This window comes from Papio anubis, chromosome 3 (assembly GCF_008728515.1).
Source record: "Papio anubis isolate 15944 chromosome 3, Panubis1.0, whole genome shotgun sequence".
Taxonomy (NCBI): domain Eukaryota; kingdom Metazoa; phylum Chordata; class Mammalia; order Primates; family Cercopithecidae; genus Papio; species Papio anubis.
Genome location: NC_044978.1, coordinates 35,642,021 through 35,667,837, shown reverse-complemented (window position 1 = coordinate 35,667,837; position 25,817 = coordinate 35,642,021). Strand labels below are relative to the sequence as shown.

The 25,817-nt window shown below is 37.5% G+C and overlaps 2 protein-coding genes across 23 annotated transcripts in view; one reads left to right on the top strand and one right to left on the bottom strand.

Annotated features, from left to right (window-relative positions):
• The window catches only part of TLR2 (toll like receptor 2), a 73,152-nt gene that overhangs the window by 2,927 nt on the left and 44,408 nt on the right, over positions 1-25,817 (top strand). For 14 of the 19 annotated variants that reach the window (XR_001902956.3, XR_002522263.2, XR_002522262.2 and 11 more), the window contains exon 2: positions 2,309-2,416. Coding sequence is in view for 3 of the 19 variants with exons in the window: in XM_009207730.4 (XP_009205994.2) it covers positions 17,512-19,866 (2,355 nt within the window). In the remaining 16 variants the exon portion in view is untranslated. Of the gene's footprint in view, positions 1-2,305; positions 2,417-3,761; positions 5,579-11,725; positions 14,158-17,495; positions 23,429-25,817 lie in introns of those variants that run through there. The other 5 variants (XR_002522264.2, XR_004182642.1, XM_009207730.4 and 2 more) reach the window with 5 other exon arrangements.
• RNF175 (ring finger protein 175) overlaps positions 24,770-25,817 on the bottom strand; it is a 49,136-nt gene continuing 48,088 nt past the window's right edge. For 3 of the 4 annotated variants that reach the window (XM_009207729.3, XM_021938881.2, XM_009207725.4), the window contains one exon: positions 24,770-25,099. In XM_009207729.3, the coding sequence (XP_009205993.2) occupies positions 24,979-25,099 (121 nt within the window). In that variant the 3' untranslated portion in view covers positions 24,770-24,978. The remainder of the gene's footprint in view (positions 25,100-25,817) is intronic. The other variant, XM_009207726.3, reaches the window with a different exon arrangement.

Genomic DNA, 25,817 nt, shown 5'->3' with positions numbered 1-25,817 from the left:
ACATCTTTAAGTTCTTTATAATGTACCCATTTTACATTTACAAAAACTGCCAGAAGTTGACAGCTTGTTTTGGGAGTTTCTAAGCTATCAGTTAATTTTTTGGGGGTACAATTTTATTGATAAACTAATAGAGGAAAAAAAATCTAATGGAATACCCCCAAATTTAAAAGAAGGCAAGAAAAGAGAGACAATAGAACATAAAACAAGTGGGACAAGAATAAAGTACATAATTGTCACAGTCCCTTTGGTGCTGCTGTAACAAAATACCTGAGACTGGGTAATTTACAAAGAACAGAAATTTATCCATTCATGGTTCTGGAGTCTGGGAAGTCCCAGACTGAAGGGCTGCATCTGGTGAGGGTCGTCAGGCTACATTATAACATGATGGAAAGCATCACATGGTGAGAGAGAGCAAGAGAGGACAGAACTTAACTTTTATAACAAACTCATTCTGACAATAACCTGCTCCGTTGGTGATAATGTTAATCCATTTCTGAGGGTAGAGCCTTCATGACCTAATAACCTCTTACAATAACCTGCTCCCTTGGTGATGACATTTCTGAGGGCAGAGCCTTCATGACCTAATAACCTCTTACAAGGTCCCACCTCTCAACACTGTTGCATCAAAGATGAAATTTCCAATACATGAGCTTTGGAGCACACATTCAAACCATAACAATAGTTCAATTACTTTAAAGCCTAAAATATCAGTAATTATATTAAATGCAATTTTAATGTATCAGTAATTAAATGAAAAAGACTAAATTTTATGATAATCAGACTAATATTGTCAGACTAGACTTCAAAACAACCCAACAATCATATGCTGTTTACAAGAGACACATTTATGGATACTAAAAGGTATAAAGTGAACAGATGTAACCATTTATCAAAAGAAAGCTGTCATGGCAATATTACTATTAGACAAAATAGAATTAGGAAAAAGGTAAAAAAGTCATAACTGTAGATAAAGAGAAACATTTCACTAAGTTAAAGGTTTCACTGAGAAGAAATAAAAATTCTGAATTTATAAGTACCTATAATAACACAACATTAAGAAACTAGAAAATAGAAAAAGAATAGAGCCAAATTGACAGAACTAGAAAAATATAGAAAAATAGAAAATTCATAGAAAAATCCACAATCATAGTGGGAGATTTTATCATACATTTCTCAGTAACTGATAGAAAAACCAGACAAAAGATCAGTAAGGATAAAGAAAGTGCGAACACAATGTAGTTGACATAAGGAACCTACACTACTTCCAACAGCTGCTGAAATCACAGAACGTACTTAAAATCTGACCATATACCAGCTCATAGAGTAAATTGCAATACATTTTAAAGAATTTAAATCATACAGAATATGTCTTCTGACCATAATGCAATTAAAATAGAAAAGAACAGAAAAACTTATAGAAAATTCTCATATATTTGGAAATTAGTAAATACATTTCTAAATAACCCATGGGTCAAAAAAAATCAGAATGAAAATCAGAAAATATTTTTAATGAATTATGAAAAAAATTACATATAAAAACTTGTCAGATGCCCTAAACTACTGCTTAAAGGAAACTTATAACCTTAAGTGCATATATTAGAAATGAAGAGTGACTAAAAATGAATGAGCAAGCAAATACCTTAAAAACAAGAAATGGAATAGTAAAATAAATCCAGAGAAATCAGAACAGGGGAAATAATAATATAACAACAGAAATTAATGAGCTAGAAAATAGAGGATCTATCAAGTCAGAAGTTGATTTTTTGAAAATGCTAATAAAAATGACAAACCTCTAGCAAGACAATAAAAGCTGGTACAAATAACTCATCTAAGGAATAAAATTGAGGACCTATCTTTTGTTAATGACATAAACAGGAAGCCATTAGCCTGAGACTGTCTCTATACTTTTAGTTGTTACATAATAAACTGCAACCTAACTTAGTATACTACATAAACAAACTGAAACCTTACTTAGGAGTAATTTTTTTTGTAATTAATAGCCAAATTTCTACCAACCATAAATAGCCAAGCTTTAGCCAGTCACAGGCAGCCAGCTGATCAGACTATGCACAAACAAGGTAAATGCCTATTACACCATGTGCAAATAAGACAGACTTCTAGCTGAAGCAAATCAGGTGATTACTATGCTCTTGTGTTTGGCCTATAAAAGCTCACTGCTCACACTGTTGGGTGCTCTCTGAAACTTTTGCGAATCTGAGTGCTGCCTCATTCATGAATCATTCTTTGCTAAAATAAACTCTGTCAAATTGAATTTGTCTGAAGTTTCTCTTTTAACTGTTGCAAGCAGGATCCAAAGGAGACCTATAGTGACCTTCAGGAGCTCATAGTGACCACGTGAAGGTACCTGCGGGGCTCATTGTGCCCATTGCTCTTTCACTGCAACTGGTAGTTGTGGGTAAGTTCCTGCTCAGACTTGAGTGCTATACATTTGCATTTTCAGCTCTCTGACTTCATTTGAGCAGTTATTTGACTGGATTGGCTCCAGAATTGGATTGGATTCAGTGAAGAAACTGAAACTGGACTGGTGCTCTAGGAGGCCTCCAGTAGATAAGGTTACTAGAAGACAGGGAATCATGGGCTTATCTGGATTTAAGGAGTCTACAACTCCTCTATCTGCAACTCCAGCTGATTTCATTTATAAGAATTATGGACCAAGAACCTGTGCTTTTCTAGAGAAATGTGTGAGCCTTACTAAAGGTAACTTAGAATTACAGTGGACTGCTGAGACCAGCTCAGTTGTGGAGACCCTAGCCCAGCAGCACTAGAGGAATTAAAGACACACACAGAGAAATATAGAGTGTGGAGTGGGAAATCAGGGGACTCACAGCCTTGAGAGCTGAGAGCCCTGAACAGAGATTTACCCACATATTTACTGACAGCAAGCCAGCGATAAGCATTATTTCTATAGAGTATAGATTAACTAACAGTATTCTTTATGGGAAACAAAGGGATGGGCTGAAACAGAGGGATGGGCTCGGGCTAGATATCTGCAGCAGGAACATGTCCTTAAGGCACAGATTGCTCATGCTATTGTTTGTGGCTTTGGAATGCCTTAAGTGGTTTTCCGCACTGGGTGGACCAGCTGTTTCTTGCCCTCATCCTGGTAAACCCACAACCTTCAGCGTGGGCATCATGGCTGTCAGGAACATGTCACAGTGCTGCAGAGATTTTGTTTATAGCCAGATTTGGGGCTAGTTTATGGCCAGATTTGGGGGCCTGTTCCCAACATGTCCCCCTTTTTTGTTTTGCAAAGCAATAAAAGCAAAGGCAACTTTGTCATGGTGGGCTACTTCTCGCAGGAGTCAGGATTCGCATCTGCGTACTATTCAAAGACAAACAACACAGATTAAAAGCACAATCATCATTGAAATCACAGAGCCTCCAAGTGTCTTTATCTATTTTAATGGGTTAATTGCTGCTAATCTGTCTGCAGCTCCTTCAAGCACTCCAGTTCCTGGCATTAAGGTCAGGTGTGCCTGGGATACTTTAAATATTTGTTCTTTTAATTTTGCAATATCCAAAGACAAGTTTATAGAGTGTCCTTCTAGATGCTTTTTTTTTCTTTCCTGAATTTTGATCTTATTTAAGAGCCATTAATAGTTTCCACAAATCCTTATGTTTAGCTCCTACAGCGGGCCATATCATTTGAGAGTGAGGTGCCACTATACCTTCATGTTTCCAGATAATAAGAACTCTTGCCATATTTCTTACTATTTCTACCATCTGACCATTTTGTTTAGACCAGCTGAACATAGTGTGGCCATGGGATGCAGACTGAGAGGTGCAATTTAAGCTGAACATCCCCTTAGGGAACCAATCAATAATGATTCCAGAGGAATTGTTGCACAGCACCTCTGCCTGTTCTGCAATGCAGTCTTCCCAAACAAGTATGTTCATTATTTCTGGCCAGGTCCAATTCTGTTTACAAATAGGTTTTTGAGGACGGTATGCCTCAGTTATAGAAACAGATTTATTGTGGTAAATACTGAGATAAGAAAGCATGTGTAACTGTGTCATAGAGTGATTACATCCAGGCATTATTGCCAGCCAAGATTGATAAATATGGCCAATAAGTATAATTGTTCTCTGTGTCAGCCCTTGTTGAAGGAATACTCATGGCAATGGTGATCACCACTATCATAGCTATCATTAAATTACTCATTGTGACTGGTTGTCCTGCTTTCCTCAGGTTTTCTTCCACCATCTGTGACAGTTTCTTGCTCTGTCCCCAAGTAGGTGGCTGTGTTCGATGGTTGTTGCTCATGATAGTTGGGGTCCTCCTTAGCATCATTCTCGACATGGCTCCAACCAGGGGGTCCTTGGGATCCTCCCAGAATCTCTTCTTTGGCATCTGGCTCATGATAAAGTTTCAGGTGTCTTGATGGTGTCCAAATCGGCTGTTGATTCTGGCCTGGAGAAACACAAGCATAACCTCTACCCCAAGTTATTATTTTACGTATTTCCCAACTTTTTGTTATCAAGTCTCTCTGCCAAGCCAGTTGTTTTGCTTCTGTCTTTGCAGCTGGTTTCTGTAGATGCTGTTCAGCTGCTGATAGCATCTGGCCTTTTAAAAAAATTTAAAGTCAATAATGCTAGATTCAATTGTACATGGGGTGTCCCGTAATCCCTGTTTCCCCCTTTTTGCTTTTGCAACTGCTGTTTCAGGGAGAGATTCATTCTTTCTACAATGGTTTGTCCTTGAGAATTATATGGGATGTTAGTAATGTGTTTAATATTCCATATAGACAAAAATGTAGCTAGAGCTTGGCTAGTATAGCCTGGGGCATTATCTGTTTTAATAGAAGCTGGAATGCCCATTACTGCAAAACACTGCAAAAGGTGACACTTAACACAGGCAGAAGACTCTCCTGATTGGCGTGTAGCCCAAACAAGGTGAGAAAAGGTATCCACCGATACATGTACATAAGCTAGTGTCCCAAATGAGGGAACATGTGTGACATCTATTTGCTAAAGATAATTAGGTTCCAATCCTCAAGGATTAACTCCTCCTGTAAAAGATGAGGAATGCACCATTTGGCAAGTTGGGCATCACTGGATAATAGCTTTAGCTTCTTTCCAGGTACCATTGTATCTGCGTTTGAGACCAGAGGCATTAACATGTGAAATTGTGAAAGTGTCTAGCATTAGATATTGCAGCAGCTACTAGGCGATCAGCCATATGATTCCCTTCAGTTAAAGGTCCTTGAAGAGGCGTATGAGTGATTTAAAAAGGGTGCATTCTATTCCTAACTGCTGTTTGCAATTGGGTAAATAAAGTCGTCAGTTGTTCATCTGTATGAAATAATAACTGAGCATTTTCAATTAATTGTGTGGAATGAACCACATATGAAGAATCAGAAATCACAAAAGCAGTCAATATCTCAATTACAGCTACAAGCTCTGCTTTTTGAGGTGAAGTATAGGACATCTGAAAAACTTTACCTTTCGATCCAGAATAAGAGGCTTTACCATTACTAGACCCATCTGTAAAAACATTCTCAGCACCTTCAATGGGTTTAAATTTAGTTATTTTAGGGAGAATCCAATTAGTTAATTTCAAAAATTGAAATAATTTTGTTTTAGGAAAATGATTATCGAGAATACCCACAAAGTCAGCCAAATGGGTTTGCCAAGTAAGACTATTTATAAAAGCTTGCTGTATTTATGCCTTCATGAGGACAATAATTTTTCCAGTATCATATCCATGTAATTTAACAATCCAAGTTCTCCCATTTCTTATCATCATAGCGATTTGATCCAAATAAGGAGTTAGAGTCTGTGAATTAGTATGTGGAAGAAAAAGCCACTCTACAAAGTCCTGCTCTTGTACAATAACACCAGTAGGTGAATGCTGAGTTGGAAAAATTAGCAAATCTAGGTTCTTTTCTGGATCTATTCTATTTATTTGAGCTTTATGGACTTGCTTTTTGATTAGCTGCAGCTCTGCCTCAGCTTCATTTGTTAATTGCCGAGGGCTAGTGAGACTAGTATCTTCTCTAAGGATAGAAAATAGATTACTCATGGCATAGGTAGGAATGTCTGGAGCAGGTCTTATCCAATTAATGTCCCTTCATAATTTTTGAAAGTCATTTAATGTTTTCGGTTGATCCCTATGTATGGTTACTTTCTGTGGCACAACAGTAGTGTCATTTACTAAGGTCCCCAAGTAGGAGTAAGGAGTAGTAGTCTGAATTTGGTCAGGAGCTATAATTAAACCGGCATGAGAAATCAAGTTTTGCAAGTGATCATAACATTGGAGTAACATTTCTTGAGTGGGGGCAACACAAAGTATACTGTCCATATAATGAATAATGTAACACTGAAAATTTTTTATGAGTAGGTTCAATTGCTTGCCCTACATAAGTCTGGCAAATTGTTGGACTGTTTAACATGCCTTGTGGCAATACTTTACAATAAAAATGCTTTAGCAGGCTGCAGGTTGTTTACTGCAGGAATTGTAAATGGAAACCGTTCACAGTCTTGCTCGGCTAAGGGGATAGTAAAGAAACAGTCTTTTAAATCTATGACTATTAAAGGCCAATTTTTTGAAATCATAGCAGGAGAAGGCAGTCCTGGCTGCATGCCCCCATAGGTTGTATAACTGAATTAATGACTCTTAAGTCAGTTAACATTCTCCATTTACCTGATTTTTTCTTAATTATGAAAACTGGAGAATTCCAAGGGGAAAATGTTGGAGCTATGTGTCCTTTTTTAATAGTTCAGCAACTAAGTCCTCTAAAGCCTCCAGTTTATCTTTACTTAGCGGCCATTGTTCTATCCAAATTGGCTTATCTGTTAACCACTTTAAAGGTATAGGTTCTGCAGGCTTATCAATGGCCACCATCAAAAATGATATCCTAAACCTTGGTGGGAACTTTATCTTTCTGTTTGAAGCATTTCCTTCAAACCTTGCAAATTTTTCCTAGTCCCATACCATGGTCGTACCCCATTTCATGCATCATATATTGACTTTGAGGGCTATATAATTATTCTGGAATTAGAACTTGTGCTCCCCATTGTTGTAATAAATCTCTTCCCCATAAATTTATAGGTACAGAAGTTATAATTGGTTGAATCAGGTTGTCCATTGGGTCCTTCACAATGCAAAATATAACTACTTTGATATACTTCAGGGGTTTTGCCAACTCCAACTATGTTAAATTGATCAGGTTGATTTGGCCATGCAGACTGCCAGTGCTGTAGAGAAATGATTGAATTGTCCGCTCTTGTATCTACCAAACCTGTAAATTTCTTTCCCTGAATAGTTATTTCACAGGTACGACATTTATCAGTAATTTGATTCACCCAATAAGCTGCTTTGCCTTGTTTATTTGTGCTTCCAAATACTCCTGTTCGTTTAATTTCGCTTTTCCCCGTTTCCACATATGACATAATCAGGAGCTGTGCTATATGCTTTCCTGGCTCTGCTTTCTAGGGAACAGAAGTAGATATAACAATTTGAATTTCCCCATTGTAATCTGAATCAGTGACTCCTGTTTGTACTTGCACTCCTTTTAAATTTAAACTAGACCTACCTAGAAGTAATCCTGCCATCCCTGCTGGCATCATCTAACTGGAGACAGCAACCTTCTTTAACAGTCCCATTACAAAAGGAGAACCTGGTCCATATTGATTAATAGCTTGTTTAAATTCTGTGAGTAATTTAAAAGGAAAAGGCTCAAATGTAGCTATGACATTTCCCTGTTGATCTGGGGGGTGTATTCTAACAGGGAACTGCCAAGCCTCTATATCACCCTCTTCTAGCTTGCTGAATTCCTGGCTGAATAGAACTGAGAGTGGTCGCTCGAGGTGCTATTCAAACAGTCACTGGGGCAACTACTTTTTGCCCAGTGTCCTCTGGAAAAGAAAGATCTGGAGGGTCAGGCCACTCTTTTTCTTCAAAATAATGAGGGCATGCAGAAGGGTAGGGACAGACCTCTCCCTCTTTTGCCACTTTAGCTGGCAAACAAACCTGCTCTGTCACCTCTTCTGTTACTTCGTTATACTTTCCTTCCTCCTCATCATTAGTGTGAAAAGGTTCCAAGGTGGAATGAACCAGAGCCCACACTTGTCCCATTGTTACCCGGATGCTTCTGAGTTCCCCTTCTTACTCACCACAGGGTTTGCTTAAGAGTACTTGGGTGTCCTCCAGCTTAGTTCCATGTTTTCCAGCTGTCGCTCTGGTGAGCCTTTGACCTAGGTTTGAGCCCCTACGTTGGGTGCTGCTTGATGAGACCAGCTCAGTTGTGGAGATCCTAACCCAGCAGTGCTAGAGGAATTAAAGACACACACACAGAAATATAGAGTGTGGACTGGGAAATCAGAGGACTCACAGACTTCAGAGCTGAGATCCCCAAACAGAGATTTAGCCCACGTATTTATTGACAGCAAGCCAATGATAAGGATTATTTCTATAGATTATAGATTAACTAAAAGTATTCCTTATGGGAAACAAAGGGATGGGCCAAAACAAAGGGAAGGGCTCTGGATAGATTATCTGCAGCAGGAACATGTCCTTAAGGCACAGATCACTCATGCTGTTGTTTGTGGCTTAGGAATGCCTTGAGCAGTTTTCTGCCCTGGGTGGACCAGGTGTTCCTCGCCCTCATTCCGGTAAACTCACAACCTTCAGTGTGGGCATCGTGGCCATCTCGAACATGTCACAGTGCTGCAGAGATTTTGTTTATGGTCAGTTTTGGGCCAGTTTATGGCCAGATTTGGGGGCCTGTTCCCAACAGTGGACAAAGAAGAAAAGCTTCTTAAGGCAAATAGCCAGACAAACCAAGAGAATCTTGTGTATGTTTTACTTTTGTATTTTTATTTTTAATATTTGTGGATACATAGTAGGTGTATATATTTATGGGGCACTTGAGATATTTTGATACAGGCATACAATGGATAATAACAACATCACGGTAAAAGGGGTATCCATTACCTCAAGCATTTATCCTTTCTTTGTGTTATAAACAATCCCATTAAACTCTTTTAGTTATCATAAAATGTACAGTAATTATTGTTGACTGTATAACCCTATTTTGCTATCAAAGAATAAATCTTATTCATTCTATCTAACTATATTTGTGTACTCATTAACCATCCCAATCCCCCTCCAACTACACTTCCCAGCCTCTGTTAACCGCCATTCTATCTACTCTCTTATCTCCATGAGTTCAATTGTTTTAATTTGTAGTTCCCACAATTAAGTGAGAACATGGAATGTTTGTCTTTCTGTTCCTTATTTTATTCCACTTAACATAATATCCTCCAGTTCCATCCATGTTGTTGCATGACAGGATCTCATTCTTTCTTATGGCTTAATAGTACCCCATTGTATATATGTACCACATTTTCTTTATCCAGTCATGTGTAGACAGACACTTGGATTGCTTCTAAATCTTGGCTACTGTGAATAGTGCAGCACTAAACATGGGAGTGCAGATATCTCCTTGATATATTGATTTCCTTTATTTTGGGTCTATATCTAGCAGGGGGATTGCTGGTCATGTGGTAGCTCTTATTATTAGTCTTTTGAGGAACCTCCAAATTGTTCTTCATAGTGGTTGTACTAATTTACATTCCCACCAACAGTGTACAAGAGTTCTCTTTTCTCCACATCCTTGAAGCATTTTTATTGCCTGTCTTTTGGATAAAAGCCATTTTAACTGGGGTGAGATGATATCTCATTGTAGTTTTGATTAGCATTTCTCTGATGATCAGTGATGTTGATCTGTTTTCATATATCTGTTTGCCATTCATATGCCTTCTTTTCAGAAATGTCTATTTACATCTTTTGCCCATTTAAAAAATTGGATTACTAGATTATTTTTCTTATTGAGTTATTTTATCTCCTTATATATTCTGGTTATTAATCCCCTTTCAAATGGATAGTTTGTGAATATTTTCTCCCATTCTGTGTATTGCCTCTGCACTTTGTGGATTATTTGATTTGCTATGCAGAAATTTTTTAATTTGGTGTGATCCCTTTTGTTCATTTTTGCTTTGGTTGCCTATGCTTGTGGGGTATGACTTAAGAAATCTTTGCCCCGACCAGTGTAATGGAGAGTTTTCTTAATGTTTTCTTTTAATAGTTTCATAGTTTGAGGTCTTAGATTTAAGTCTTTAATCTATTTTGTTTTTATTTTTGTATATGGCAAGATATAGGGGTCTAGTTTCTTCTGCATATGGATATCTACTTTTCCCTGTACCACTTATTGAAGAGACTGTCCTTTCTGCAATGTATGTTCTTGACACTCTTATTGAAAATGAATTCACTGTAGATGTATGGATTTGTTTCTGTGTTCTCTATTCTGTTCTATTGTTCTGTGTGTCTGTGTCTGTTTTTATGCCAGTACCATTCTGTTTTAGTTGCTATAGCTCTGTAGTATAATTTTAAGTCAGATAATGTGATTCCTCCAGTTTTGTTCTTTTTGCTTAGAATAGCTCTGGCTATTCTGGGTCTTTTGTGGTTTCATGTAAATTTTAGGATTATATTTTATTAACATACTTTTGTGAAGAATGTCATTGGTATTTTGATAGGGACTGTATTACATCTATAGATTACTTTGGATAGTAGGGACATTTTAACAGTATTGATTTTTCCAATCCATGAACATGGAATATCTTTCCATTTTTTGGTGTCCTCTTTAATTTCATGCATCAGTGTTTATAGTGTTTCTTGCATCAGTGTTTATAGTTTTCATTGTAGAGATCTTTTACTCCTTTGATTAAGTTTATTCCTGGGTATTTTATTTGTAGCTATTGTGAACGAGATTACTATCTTGATTTCTGTTTCAGATTGTTCACTGTTGGCATATAGAAATGCTACTGATTTTTGTATGTTGATTTTGTATACTACAGTTTCACTGAATTTGCTTATTACAGAGAGATTAAAGGTAGTTGAGTCTGTTACTAAATGTGTTTTCTGTCACATTGAAAAATTATACCATGAGAAGGCACATGCTTCTAGAAATTATAGCTCATAGATATGTCAATGTACAGAATGCTGGTGTGACAGTTCACAATTGTTTACTTTCTAGTTTTCACTGGAAATTAAAGTTACTAAGGGTAAAGCAATCCCAGCACTGTGGGAAGCTGAGGCAGGATGATTGCTTAATGCCAGGAGTTTGAGACCAGCTGGGGCAATGTAGAATGACTTCATCTGCAAATAAAAAAAAAAAAAAAGAATTCTAATTAGTATATGGTACTAGAATTACCAGAAATAATAAGGGAAACAACTCTGAAAAGAAGGTAAGATGTGTTTTGGGTAAGAACAACTATAAAGTATGAGGGGATGTTTGTTTTGTTAAGGAAAAAATAAAATAATATTTGTCCCAAAGTAGAATGCCTGGTTGTTAAGACAATGAGAAAGAGAAAGAGTATAGAAGAAAAACTGAATGGATATTAGAAAGTTGTAGAAGGTTGTGGGATAGGAATACTGGGAAGGGAATTTTATATGTGATCAAGCTAAGATTTGAAGAAAATTCTAAGTTTTTTTTTTTTAAATTAAGCATTAATATCAAAAAAATACTGATACAGAACTAGAAATTTGTCCTCTTTGTTAAAACAACAAGGTTTTCTTGGAGTATTGGTCTGTTCTTAATAAGAAATTGAAGGACTTTTCTTTACCTGCTAAGTAATTGGCCTAGGAAATGCGATTCTGTGTTTTATCAAGATAATTTATTGTGCTTCATGTTGTCTTTATTAGATCTTTGACTGCCTCAGAGACCTGAGTCCACCCTATTAAAAGAGCAAGAATTTCTACAATTATGTGGCTTTCTTTATTTGCCTTTGAAGTCTTTTACCAATCACTCTATTTAAATGAATAAATATTGCTTCATAGAGACCTGTGATCCTATTTTAATCAAATATTTTAAACCTTTTGATATTTTTGACATCTCAAAATCAAATTCTAAATTAAAACCTTTTGACGTTGAACAAACTTTGGAAGCTTCTAGATGGGCTTCTCGAATATCTCAAAAGAAATTCTTTTCTCTCCTGATTAAAAAAGAGAGATGTTAAACTAATTAGGCTTATTTGATGTGTTATATTACATGGGAAGCATTGTCAAATTGTAAGTGATGCTGAACTTTCTTTAAGTCATATTGTATGGGTATGTTATTAATGTATGCTTCAGAAATAATATAAAATTCTTAGAAACCAGATAGTCATGGTATAACACTATCAGCCAAAATTCTAATTATCATGAAATATTATATGTTGTAGAAGTAATACAATTTCCTTATCAATTGCATTATTGTGAACTCTCATCATATCTTTAACCAAGTCCATTTTAAGCCTTGTCATCTACAAAGAGTTACTTTTTTTACACTGGTACTTTCCAGAACACTGTGAAAAACAATTATATAAAGTGTGTGGACCTATAGACAACCAACCAACCAAATCATAAAGTGTTCTTTTAAAAGATTCGTGGAAAGGACTCTGACAAGTATAGGTTTCTGATAACTTTAAGATCATACTACTGGACTGGGTAAGAATTTCCAGAACTCTAGTGAAGAAATGGATTGGTTCATAAAACTGCCAAACCAACATTAAGCAGAATTAGAATTAATTGAATACCAGGGAAATGCTTTGGCAGATTTTCATGCTAAGTCAGCTAGTACTGAAATTGTTAAGATATGCAATTAGAAAAACACCATAAGATTTATCTGAATTAAATTATCTATGATAACCTATTTAAACGAACAGCATCATGCACCTGAATTGGAGAAACAAAACTGATATTTAAAAGGATATAAATTTAGTGTTAAATGTGGCCTCATGGATCAGACAGCTATCTGGTCGTTTCTGAGTCCATATAGCTGCCATTATTAAAAGTTCTGCACTCTGACTCATCATAGACTAGATAACATGAAATTATGAAAAAAGATTGGTGTTATGACTGTTCTAAAATTGCTAAAATGGCTTATAATCAATGTTTGGTTTGTCAAATCCACAATTTTTATAAGACAATAAAAACCTCAGTTGGTACATTTCTACCATCCACTGGACTATTTGAACATTTGCAGATGGATTGCATTCAGTTGCCTCATTGGGAATCTGCAGGAAACTTAGGTATGCTGGATATGTCATGTTGAACCAAATACTAATATGCTTTTAAAGATCTCCTAATTTACCCTATAACAGATTTCAACTGATATTCCAAGGTGACTGCCTATTGAGATTGAACATCTGGTCTTTCTATAGGGTTAGGCTTTTTGAGTAACATATTCAGATTTCGTGTTTAAAGCTAACAGTAGACAAAACATAGGAGAGGCTTTACAGTTAAATTCTTCCAGAAACTGAATAAGAAAACCAAAAGGAGAGATAATTAGATAGTTTGTAGACGAATTCATAACCCTAATTCTCTAATTGTTGGTAGCCTCCATTGATGACAATTAATAGTGGAGCCTTAGATAAATACGACTATTGCTTCCCTGTTGATGACTCCTGTAGCACACAGTGGGAACAGGGAACAGGGAACTCTCTCTTGTGCCCCTCCAGCATATGTTTTTATCTGTGAAGGATTTAACTGTCAATCATAGGCACAGGCAACTCCATGTCCCAATCAGTAGGAAATAAGAAGTCAGCGTGGATTAGGGATTCTAACAGGAACACTGTCACTCCATAACCAACTGGAAATTTGACATTATTCTCTACATCTCAATTTGCACTATGGTATAAAAAGGAACTTTCTAGCAGGTGCAAATCCCTCTAAATGGGCATCTTTTGTTCAAATGCTCCTTCCCTGGCTTGGAATAAATGTAAATGAAGTTATTATTAGAAATCCCTTTCAAACATTAGCTATTACAGCTGACTCTACTGCAAAGGCTATAGTTGCCCAGTGAAGTTCTCTAAATTCTCTTGCTAAAATTTCTTTAAATAACAGGATTGCCTTGAACTATCTGTTGGTTCATAGTGGGGGTGGGCGTGTGTGATCGGGGATACTGTGTATAATAGCTAATATATCCTACTGCACTTGCGTAAAGGAATCTGTTATAAAGAAAATGAAATAAGGTATAAAAGTTGGAAAGAAGAAAACCATCATTATGTCTTGAGGATGATTGGGGATACAGAAAATGAAAAGAATCCACAAACTATTAGAATTACTAAGTTAGTTAAGCAAGGGTACTCAATGCATGGTCAGTGTACAAAATTTAATTGAATTTTGACATATATGTATATGCCATATTGTGTTAGATTGTTTTGCATTGCTATAAGGGAATACCTGAGGCTGGGTACTTTATAAAGAAAAGAGGTTTATTTAGCTCATGGTTCTGCTGGCTGTACAAGCATGGCACTTGCATCTGTCTGACCTTAGGAAGCCTTTACTCATGGTGGAAGAAGGGGCAGCAGGCATGTCATATAGTGAGAGAGGGAGTGAGAGGGAGGGAGCAAGAGTGAAGGGGGAGGTCCCAGACTGTTTTTAAACAACCTGAAATCCTGTGAACTAACAGAGTGAGAACTAACTTATTACCATGAAGAGCACACCAAGCCATTCATGAGGGATACACCTTCATGACCCAAACACTTTCCACCAGCTCCTACCTTCAACACTGGGGATCACATTTCAACATGAGATTTGGAGAGGAAAAATATCCAAACCATATCACATATATAAATATGTAAAACTATTTAAATGTTTTAAAAGTATCGAATAAGAATAAATCTTACAAAATATGCTTAAGAACTTTAAGCAAAAACCATAAAATACTACTGTGATAAGTTAAAGAAGACCTAAATAAATGGAGAGATCTGTCATGCTCATGGATTAGAAGATTCAATACTGTAATGATGTGAATAGTTCCCAAATTGTTCTATAGATTCAATACATTGCCAATTAAAATCTCAGTGGACTTTGTTTTTTGAAACTGACAAGCTGATTCTGCCATTTATTATAATATTCAAAGGAGCAAGAATAACAAAGACACATTTGAAGAACAAGAAGGAGGAAGAAGAACGTATTTGAGGAAGAATAAGGAACTCTATTAAATATATATCTCCTAGATATTGAGATATACATTTGAAATACATCTATTGCCTAGATATTGAGATATATTATACATTTAATATAGTGTGTTGCTGGTATAGGGATAGACAAATGAACATTGGATCAGAATAGAGAGCACTGAAACAAGATCTACCCCTATATGGACATGTGCCTATTGACAAATAAAATACTGTTGATTATTTCCCCAAGATGGTCTGTAAAAAATAGGTTAATCGAACATCCATATGGGAAAAAAGTGAATCCTTCTGCTACCTCAAATATCAACCTCAGGTAGACTATAGATCTAAATGTGAAAGGCAAAGCAATAAAGATTTTAGAAAACAACAAAGAGAATATCTTTGTGAAAATATAGGAAATATTTTAAAAATAGGCCAGAAAACTCACTATTAAAATATACGAAATATAAGAACATCTGTTCATCAAAGTACTATAGTTTGAATAGTGTGTCTCCTCCAAAATTCGTATTGAAACTTAATCCCCATTGTAACAGTACTAATCCTAAAACTAAGTATTAAGAGGTGTGACCTTTGGGAAGTTACTAAGTCATGAGGGCTCTTTCCTCAGGTATAGGATTAGCATCCTTATAAAAGGGCTTGAGATTGAAGGTAGTGCCCCCTTGCCCTCTTGCATTCTCCCATGTGAGGACACAGCAACAAGACACCGTCTTGGAAGGAGAGAGAAGCCCTCACCAGACACCAATGCACATGCCTTGATCTTAGACTTTTCAGCCTCCAGAGCTATAGTAAATACATTTCTCTTTTTATATATTACCCAGTCTCTGGTATTTTGTTATAGAAGCACTAATGGACTAAGACAAAAATATTCCATTATGAAAGTGAAAAGGCAACCACAGAGTGGCAGAAGCTTTTGGAGATGATGAATATATTTACTTTCTGGATTTTGGTGATGATACCATGAGTGTATACATATGTATGTATACATAATGTGTACAAATTATGTACATTGATTATGTATAATGTACATAAGTTTCTTTTTTTTTTTTTTTTTTTTTTTTTTTTTTTTTTGACGGAGTCTCGCTCTGTCACCCAGGCTGGAGTGCTGTGGCCGGATCTCAGCTCACTGCAAGCTCCGCCTCCCGGGTTTACGCCATTCTCCTGCCTCAGCCTCCGGAGTAGCTGGGACTACAGGCGCCCGCCACCACGCCCGGCTAATTTTTTGTATTTTTAGTAGAGACGGGGTTTCACCGTGTTAGCCCGGATGGTCTTGATCTCCTGACCTCGTGATCCGCCCGTCTCGGCCTCCCAAAGTGCTGGGATTACAGGCTTGAGCCACCGCGCCCGGCCATAAGTTTCTTTGTATACCAATTATACCTTAATAAAGCTAAGAAAAAAAAAGAGTATGCAGAATAAATATGCATGGAATGGCCCATTTATTTAAAAAAATAAGAGGAGGGAATACGAAGCAGTGGTTTTGGTGCAAACATAAAAATTCTGGCTCCAACAGCATTTACATTCCCAAACCAAGCATATTTATGTTTTAATTCTTTGTGGCTATAAATTGTACAGCTCAGGCCTTTATAATCTCTCAGATTCTGTGAATGTGGGAAATTAGTTTTACCCATAAAAATGTTTTGTTCTTGGGGATAAATTTGAAAAAAATTTTTGCATAGTTAGCACACTGAGAAAATACAGACAAAGGCATACAGATGCAAGGAATGGGGTAGCTGAATAGAGCCAAAGAATGATATAGGGCCCGGAAGGTGGGCAAAGAGGAAGTTGTTGGATTTATGGTTACAAGTAAACTAGCAGTTGTGGTACAGATAGTTTTATTTCCCCCACATTCATCTGAACAGCCCATCCAGACTTAAACACTGCTTTCTGCATTTACTTCTAGGCAGTAAGACAGGGTTCTAATGGTGTGAGTCTCCTTCAACCCAACAAACCACCTAGGTCTGCCTGGAGTTTCCCACACCCCTCCTGCCTGCTAGTGATAGGTGCGAGGCAAGTCGATGCACATGCAACTTTTGTCTTTTGGTCCCAAAGCATGCTACTCCTGGAGTTTCCTTCAGTGAATGAGAACTATAGTTTGGTTCTGTGAGATCTGTATGAATCAAGCGGGGCATTGAAGCAGAGAAAAGAAATGCTTAAATGTTAAGAAAGTTTGAAGTGCAGAAAAAGGTGATTGTAAATCCATATGGTTAAGCCTAACCCATTTCTTAAAAGGCTTGATTGCTCATTCCTCCATTCATTGATTTACTCATTCTTCCAGTCTGTGTTATTGAGTCTTGCTCTGTATTTCCAGATGGTTGTGCTCTTAAGTACTGTATAGTGGTTGTATATCTGTGTTAGTGTTGCTGAATGTATCAGGGAATTAATTTTTTATCCCCATTCATTCTTTCCATTTGTCTGTTTCTCTCTCTCTCTCTCTCTCGAAAACATTTCTCAAGAATTAGAATTATGATATGCTGTCAAACACAATGACTCATTTGAACCTCTTTTATTTGTAGGTTGAATCACTGGACAATGCCACATACTTTGTGGATGGTGTGGGTCTTGGGGGTCATCATCAGCCTCTCCAAGGAAGAATCCTCCAATCAGGCTTCTCTGTCTTGTGACCACAATGGTATTTGCAAGGGCAGCTCAGGATCTTTAAACTCCATTCCCTCAGGGCTCACAGAAGCTGTAAAAAGCCTTGACCTGTCCAACAACAGGATCACCTACATTAGCAACAGTGACCTACAGAGGTGTGTGAACCTCCAAGCTCTGGTGCTGACATCCAATGGAATTAACACAATAGAGGAAGATTCTTTTTCTTCCCTGGGCAGACTTGAACATTTAGACTTATCCTATAATTACTTATCTAATTTATCGTCCTCCTGGTTCAAGCCCCTTTCTTCTTTAAAATCCTTAAACTTACTGGGAAATCCTTACAAAACCCTCGGGGAAACATCTCTTTTTTCTCATCTCACAAAATTGCGAATCCTGAGAGTAGGAAATATGGACACCTTCACTAAGATTCAAAGAAAAGATTTTGCTGGACTTACCTTCCTTGAGGAACTTGAGATTGATGCTTCAGATCTACAGAGCTATGAGCCAAAAAGTTTGAAGTCAATTCAGAATGTAAGTCATCTGATCTTTCATATGAAGCAGCATATTTTACTGCTGGAGATTTTTGTAGATCTTACAAGTTCCGTGGAATGTTTGGAACTGCGAGATACTGATTTGGACACTTTCCATTTTTCAGAACTATCCACTGGTGAAACAAATTCATTGATTAAAAAGTTTACATTTAGAAATGTGAAAATCACCGATGAAAGTTTGTTTCAAGTCATGAAACTTTTGAGTCAGATTTCTGGATTGTTAGAATTAGAGTTTGATGACTGTACCCTTAATGGAGTTGGTGATTTTAGAGGATCTGATAATGACAGAGTTATAGATCCAGGTAAAGTGGAAACATTAACAATCCGGAGGCTGCATATTCCACGGTTTTACTTATTTTATGATCCGAGAACTTTATATTCACTCACAGAAAGAATTAAAAGAATCACAGTAGAAAACAGTAAAGTTTTTCTGGTTCCTTGTTCATTTTCACGACATTTAAAATCATTAGAATACTTGGATCTAAGTGAAAATTTGATGGTTGAAGAATACTTGAAAAGTTCAGCCTGTGAGGATGCCTGGCCCTCTCTACAAACTTTAATTCTAAGGCAAAATCACTTGGCATCATTGGGAAAAACCGGAGAGACTTTGCTTACTCTGAAAAACTTGACTAACCTTGATATCAGTAAGAATACTTTTCATTATATGCCTGAAACTTGTCAATGGCCAGGAAAGATGAAATATTTGAACTTATCCAGCACGCGAATACACAGTGTAACAGGCTGCATTCCCAAGACACTGGAAATTTTAGATATTAGCAACAACAATCTCAATTTATTTTCTTTGAATTTGCCGCAACTCAAAGAACTTTATATTTCCAGAAATAAGTTGATGACTCTACCAGATGCCTCCCTCTTACCCATGTTACTAGTGTTGAAAATCAGTAGGAATACAATAACGACATTTTCTAAGGAGCAACTTGACTCTTTTCACACATTGAAGACTTTGGAAGCTGGTGGCAATAACTTCATTTGCTCCTGTGAATTCCTGTCCTTCACTCAGGAGCAGCAAGCACTGGCCAAAGTCCTGGTTGATTGGCCAGCAAATTACCTGTGTGACTCTCCATCCCATGTGCGTGGCCAGCGGGTTCAGGATGTCCGCCTCTCAGTGTCGGAATGTCACAGGGCAGCACTGGTGTCTGGCATGTGCTGTGCTCTGTTCCTGCTGATCCTGCTTATGGGGGTCCTGTGCCACTGTTTCCACGGCCTGTGGTACATGAAAATGATGTGGGCCTGGCTCCAGGCCAAAAGGAAGCCCAGGAAAGCTCCCAACAGGGACATCTGCTATGATGCGTTTGTTTCTTACAGTGAGCGGGATGCCTACTGGGTGGAGAACCTTATGGTCCAGGAGCTGGAGAACTTCAATCCCCCCTTCAAGTTGTGTCTTCATAAGCGAGACTTCATTCCTGGCAAGTGGATCATTGACAATATCATTGACTCCATTGAAAAGAGCCACAAAACTGTCTTTGTGCTTTCTGAAAACTTTGTGAAGAGTGAGTGGTGCAAGTATGAACTGGACTTCTCCCATTTCCGTCTTTTTGATGAGAACAATGATGCTGCCATTCTTGTTCTTCTGGAGCCCATTGAGAAAAAAGCCATTCCCCAGCGCTTCTGCAAGCTGCGGAAGATAATGAACACCAAGACCTACCTGGAGTGGCCCATGGATGAGGCTCGGCAGGAAGGGTTTTGGGTAAATCTGAGAGCTGCGATAAAGTCTTAGGTTCCCACATTTAAAGCCAGTCTTTGTCTAGTTGGGATCTTTATATCACTAGTTGTAGATAAGTTCATTCAGACATAATTATATAAAAACTACATGGATGTACCATCATTTGAGGACTTCCTTACTAAAACTACAAAACTTCAAATTTTGTATAGGGTGCTGTTTTGTAAACATATGCCAGATTTAAAAATTGGTTTTTGGTTTTTCGTTTTTTCTATGAGATAACCATGATCATAAGTCTATTATTGATATCTGAATATAGTCCCTTGGTATCCAAGGGAATTGGTTGCAGGATCCTCGTGGATATCAAAATTCATAGATGATCAAGTCCCTTATAAGAGTGGCATAGTATTTGCATATAACCAATTTACATTCTCCTGTATACTTTAAATAATCTCTAGATTACTTATGATACCCAATACAATGTAAATACTATGTAAATAGTTGTACTGTCTATTTGTATTATTATTGTATTGTTATTTTTTATTTTCAAATTTTTTAAAACATACTTTTGATCCACAGTTGGTTGACTTCATGGATGCAGAACCCATGGATATAGAGGGCCAACTGTAATCTGTAGCAATTGGCTTAGTTCATTAGGAAATAGCACAAATGAATTTAAGATTCTCAATGACTGTGTCATTCTTTCTTCCTGCTAAGAGACTCCTCTGTGGTCACAAAAGGCATTCTCTGTCCCACCCAGCTGTCACTTCTCTGTGCAACTGATCTCAAGAGCAACAAGGCAAAGTATTTGGGGCACTCCCCCAAACTTGTTGCTATTCCTAGAGAAAAGTGCTGTATATTTCCTATTAAACTTTACAGGATGAGAAATACTTAGAGGGTGTATTTTCATGTGATCTGGATCTGTCTTTCTGGCTATTTGATGGGTTTCTCCAGCCATAGTTACTTGAGAGAGTGAGTACACAGCGCAAGGTACAGTAAATTATGTATTTCTGTAATTTAACAAAACAAACACTCAGTTTAGGAGAATTTGAAAGATAGTTCCCACATCTGGACTCTGGTCTTCCTCAGCCTCTAACTATCTTTTGAGTTCTAGTTATTGTCCAATCACTCTGACTCTCAGTTCCTGTTTTTTAGTCTATTTCCCCAGCATCTTGTTGCTTTTTCCTTCTTTGAAAAGTCTGGTTTTTAATTCTAAAAAGGCCTGCCCTTTTCCCCCTTCTGAACATTTTAAAAAGTACATGTGAGTTAAATAGATTTTTAAGCAAATATATACCTAGAGGTTCCTCATAGTGGCTCAAAAATAGTTTGATACACAATAATTTAAAGGTAGATACTATTACCATATGTTAATTTTGCAATCTAGGCATAATAATACCACACATTAAATTTTGATGCAACGTTCTTTGGTAAGAGCTATTTGCTGATTCTATGCAACTTTCTTCTTAAGCTGGGAACCACGTGAAAGGAAGTGAGCCTTCTTTGACCCCTGCTCAATTCTCAACCAGAACTGGGTTTATGTGGTTAATTGGGCACTGGAGTCAGAAAGACCTGGGTTAGTAGACATGTAATCTTTGGCAAGTCACTTGACATGACCTAAAAAGTTTTTCTGTCTTTAAAATAGGGAAGATGATCTCTATATCCTAAGGTACTGAGAGTATGAAATGTAGGAATGTAAGTAAACCATGAGCCTAAGCTCCTTGATTCCCATTTTCTCTGGAGGGGTGAGGAGGGCAAGCGTACCACGCCTAAGAGAATGGGCACCATGGGTTCGTGTGTGGGGTGAGGGGGATGTCTGTAGTAGATGTTAGCTATTATTATTATTTTCCAAGAAGAGATTTCATTCCCTGATATATTATGGCTTCTAAATGGATATTTTTCTGTTATGGATACTAGCAGGGATATAAGGGATCCTGCTGTTTGCAGAAAAATACCACTAAGAAATATGCTCATTAAGTGCAGAACAAGCTTGTCCTTGGGGAACTCACACAGGGCTGCTTCTGTGTCACGCAACCTCCCGGAAGAGTGTTATGGAGGAAACGGTAGCCAGCCTAAAAAAAAATCAGGCCCAGTGTAATCCCAGCACTTTGGGAGGCTGAGGCAGGAGGATTGCTTGAGCCCAGGAATCAGAGACCAGTGTGGGCAACATGGCAAAACCCTGTCTCTACCAAAAAGTACAAAATATTAGCAGGGCATGGTGGCAAGTGCCTCTGGTCCTAGCTACTCAGGAGGCTGAGTTGGGAGAATCACCTGAGCCCAGGAGGTCCAGGCTGCAGTGAGCTGTGATTGCACCACTGCACTCCAGCCTGGGAGAAGAGCAAGACACTGTCTCAAAAAAAAAAAAAAAAAAAAAAGTTTAGAAGAAGGAAACTTGAGGAGATTCCACAGACACCAAACACAGCAATGGACTTTCTGCTTTACTTCTCTGTTTCCTACATTAAGCACCATGTTAATTATGAGAACAAGGTAGATTTAACATCGACTTGATCTATATTTAATTTCAAGAACTTAAAATAGCACCTGAAATAGCTTCATAGTTAATTGATAGCTTTAAAATAATCTTTAAAAAATCTTTAGGACAGGCGTGGTGGCTCACGCCTGTAATCCCAGCACTTTGGGAGGCTGAGGTGGGAGGATCACCTGAGGTGATGTGGTGCCTATTCACATTAAAAGTGGGTCTTCCTCTCCCAGTCCACTGACTCAAATGTTAATCTCCTCTGGCAACACCCTCACAGACACACCAGAAACAATACCAGCTATCCAGGCGTCCTTCAATCCAATCAAGTTGACACCTAGTATTAGCCATAATACTCTCCAATCTTTTTTCAGTGTATATATACATACTACTTGACAAAATTGGGATTAGACTGTAAATACTTAAACTTTATAAAGAAAATGGCATCTTCATTTTTTTTTCTGAGGCTGTTTAGTGATTATCTGACATTCCTGAACTCTGAGGGTCATTGTGAATCCCATTCAGATAAATACTGGCTTATTTGCCCAGAGTTCTAAATGGTTCTAAAAGCTACCATTGCGGCTATCCATAAAAGATAAATGGGAACTAAATTAGAGATCAGTTTAAGGGTTCTTTTTTTGTTTAACAGAAGAGAAACTAATTTTTTGTTAGTGCTTTATCCAAATGCGAAGTCTTTTATTTGTCAACAGACTACAAGCTCAAGAATCTTGTTTTATCTTCCTACCCCTTGGACATGCCTACTATATAATAAGTGTTGAATTATTGGAACGTTTTCAGAGCAGAGAAATAATTAAGAATTCTATAATCTGGATGCTGAATCAATCATAATGAGAGAGGAGAACATGAAAAATCAGTTGTGTAGACAGCTAAGGCTCGTCTTCAGAGAAGCAGCCTGCCTGAAAAATCACAGCTACAGGCAAAAATAGAGCAGCCTGGGGAAAACTGAGACTGCACCTGCACAGATAAGCAGGCAGGGTCCAGCATAGGAGCCTTTTTTCTTTGTGTGATTAGCAGGCTTCCAGGAAAATGTTACCTCCCCTCTCAGACATGAACAAGGGGGACTCCATGGGAGATTGCACTGCAAACAGAGGGGGCTTACCTAAAACAAACCCACAGTTATTCAAATGAGAAAAAAAGCTATGCTTTGTGCTTACCTAGAGACATCTCACAGCTTTATAGACAGGTGGAGTTGTGAAGACAGGTTTCCAAATAAGAGAAGTTACTCAAACAGCTACAGAGATGAGAGGAGTTTCTTATATGAAAGCTTTTACATTCGACTGTAAAATGGCACCCCACATGGGCTCTCCTCTCCACTGTGGAGAGCTTTCTTCTTTCACTTATTAAACTTTTGCTCCAACCTCACCCTTTGCGTCCATGCTCCTTAATTTTCTCAGTTATGACACAATAAGTTCAAATAACACCTGAGACAACGAGACCATGGACCCTGACCTATTTCAATAATATTGAAGCATTGGGCAGTTTGAAAGAGGAAAGTTCTCAACAGTTAGAAATTGTAGTGTGAGTTATCTTAATGATGGACCTTTGAATAGCATTGAGTACAGTGCCAATATCTGAACAAGGAAAATAATCATTGTATTTCCTTTCTACTTCATACAAGTGTAATGGCTTCAAGTATTGCAGCGTAGATGTCTGGTGTTAACGTATGCAGTGTTGGTTGTTTAAAAAATGACCAGTAATTTAAAACAAATTAATTTTGAGAATCTAACATACCATTCATGGGTTAATTCTTTCTGACTGGTCTTCTCCATTCAGTTAATTTTGTTCCTTTCTGCCAGATTAATTTACTCTTTCAACAAATATTTTTTGAGTGCCTATTATGTGCTAGGCAGTGCTCAAAGTGTAGGGGATATGGTAGGGAACAAAACAGATAAAATTCCTTGTCTTCATGGAGGAGAAGACAATAAAATTTATGATAGGATTTCAGGAATTGATAAGTGCTATGAAGAAAATAAAAGCAGAGTGCCACAATGGAATGACTGTGCACCTTTGTGTGTGCACGCACACGCACACGCACAGTGGAACAAAAGAAAAGTGATTCTTCTTCTTTAGTACAGCTGTTGCATGGGTTTGAGTACTTTTGGCAGCTCCAGGAAACCCAAAGTACCTGTGGCCCATTGAGAAGGTGTGGCCCCTGCTGCCAGAGGCTTTAGGAGTAACCTACTTTCTACAGAAGAGCTCTGTGGTGCAGAAGCTGCCACATGGTAACAAGCACATGGTGCAGAAGACAAGCACAATGTCCTTAACCACAGATTACTTAACAACTCCACCTACTTTAAAGATGTTGAACTGATGAGAAAGTATTAGCTACGGCTCAATGTTGTATGTGAGAAGTACTTTGCAAACCTCTGAAACACTTTACACATACTGTTATCAGTCAAACTGGAAGTAGAATGTCCACAGTGCAGTGTAACAAATGTGACATAAGCATGAGTTAAGAAACAGCTGTAATTGGAAATATGAAAAAACATGCTTTATTTGTTTATTCCATTGTTCAGCTTCTCTTTAAATTCTTTCCACATAGACAAACTACTTGACAACAAAGTTTACTTAGTTTTCTAAACATTTGGGATCATCTCTAAAATTAAAAAAATTAGTATTAAATGTAGGATCAAGGATTTCAACCATACAATATATTGCTTCTGGGGTCTGCTGTACTATTCCAGCCCTAGTGAATAGTTAATGCCTTGAACTATTCCTATCACCACAGGTTGCCAGGCCACCAAATAACGAAGCCAATCCAGGATTTGTCCGTAGAGAAAATGTGTGCGCTCCCAGCTAAATCTCAGTTAAGGAGGTTGTTCTGTATACAGCCAAGTAGCAGAAATATTTATAAATATTCATAAATGTCATTTACAAATATAATAAACAATGTAATGAATGGTATTTCCTTTCTTGTTAATTCAATGTACTCAATTAAAAGCCCCTTATGTGAGTTTTATAGCATTATCGTTATCATTGTTAACTTACACCACACCCAATTTCTGAAAATAAATTGAAGCTCTTTACAATAAAATCCCAAACTAGAAAACAAGAATCAAAGAAAGGCAAGGGTATATGCTAAAAGAAGGAAGAGGGGAATGACTGTATTGGAAAACCAAGGATAGTGGAAGCTGCTCTAAATGAGCAAAAACAGCTCTGGCTTTCCCGTAGTCATACACCAGAATGAACCCACTGTATATTACAAAGAGTAACACTGGTTCATCAGATAAGAAAGACCTTTTTCTGCTATCTTTGATAAACTGTGCTAGGGAGCTTAATGAATGCACAGTGTCCCTAACAACAATTTTACAAACAAAATGACAGCATTTTCACATGTAGTTTTTTCTTATACTGAGTTTCAATAAAAGAGTAGTACATGTTTTGTTCAAGTTTACTTTCTCAAGACTACATAAAGAAATGAATTGCCCTTTGTTAAAGTATCATTTGAGGTGACATTTATGATCATATTATCAATTTTATAACAAAGATTTATGCACTGAGGTTTTATAAGTTA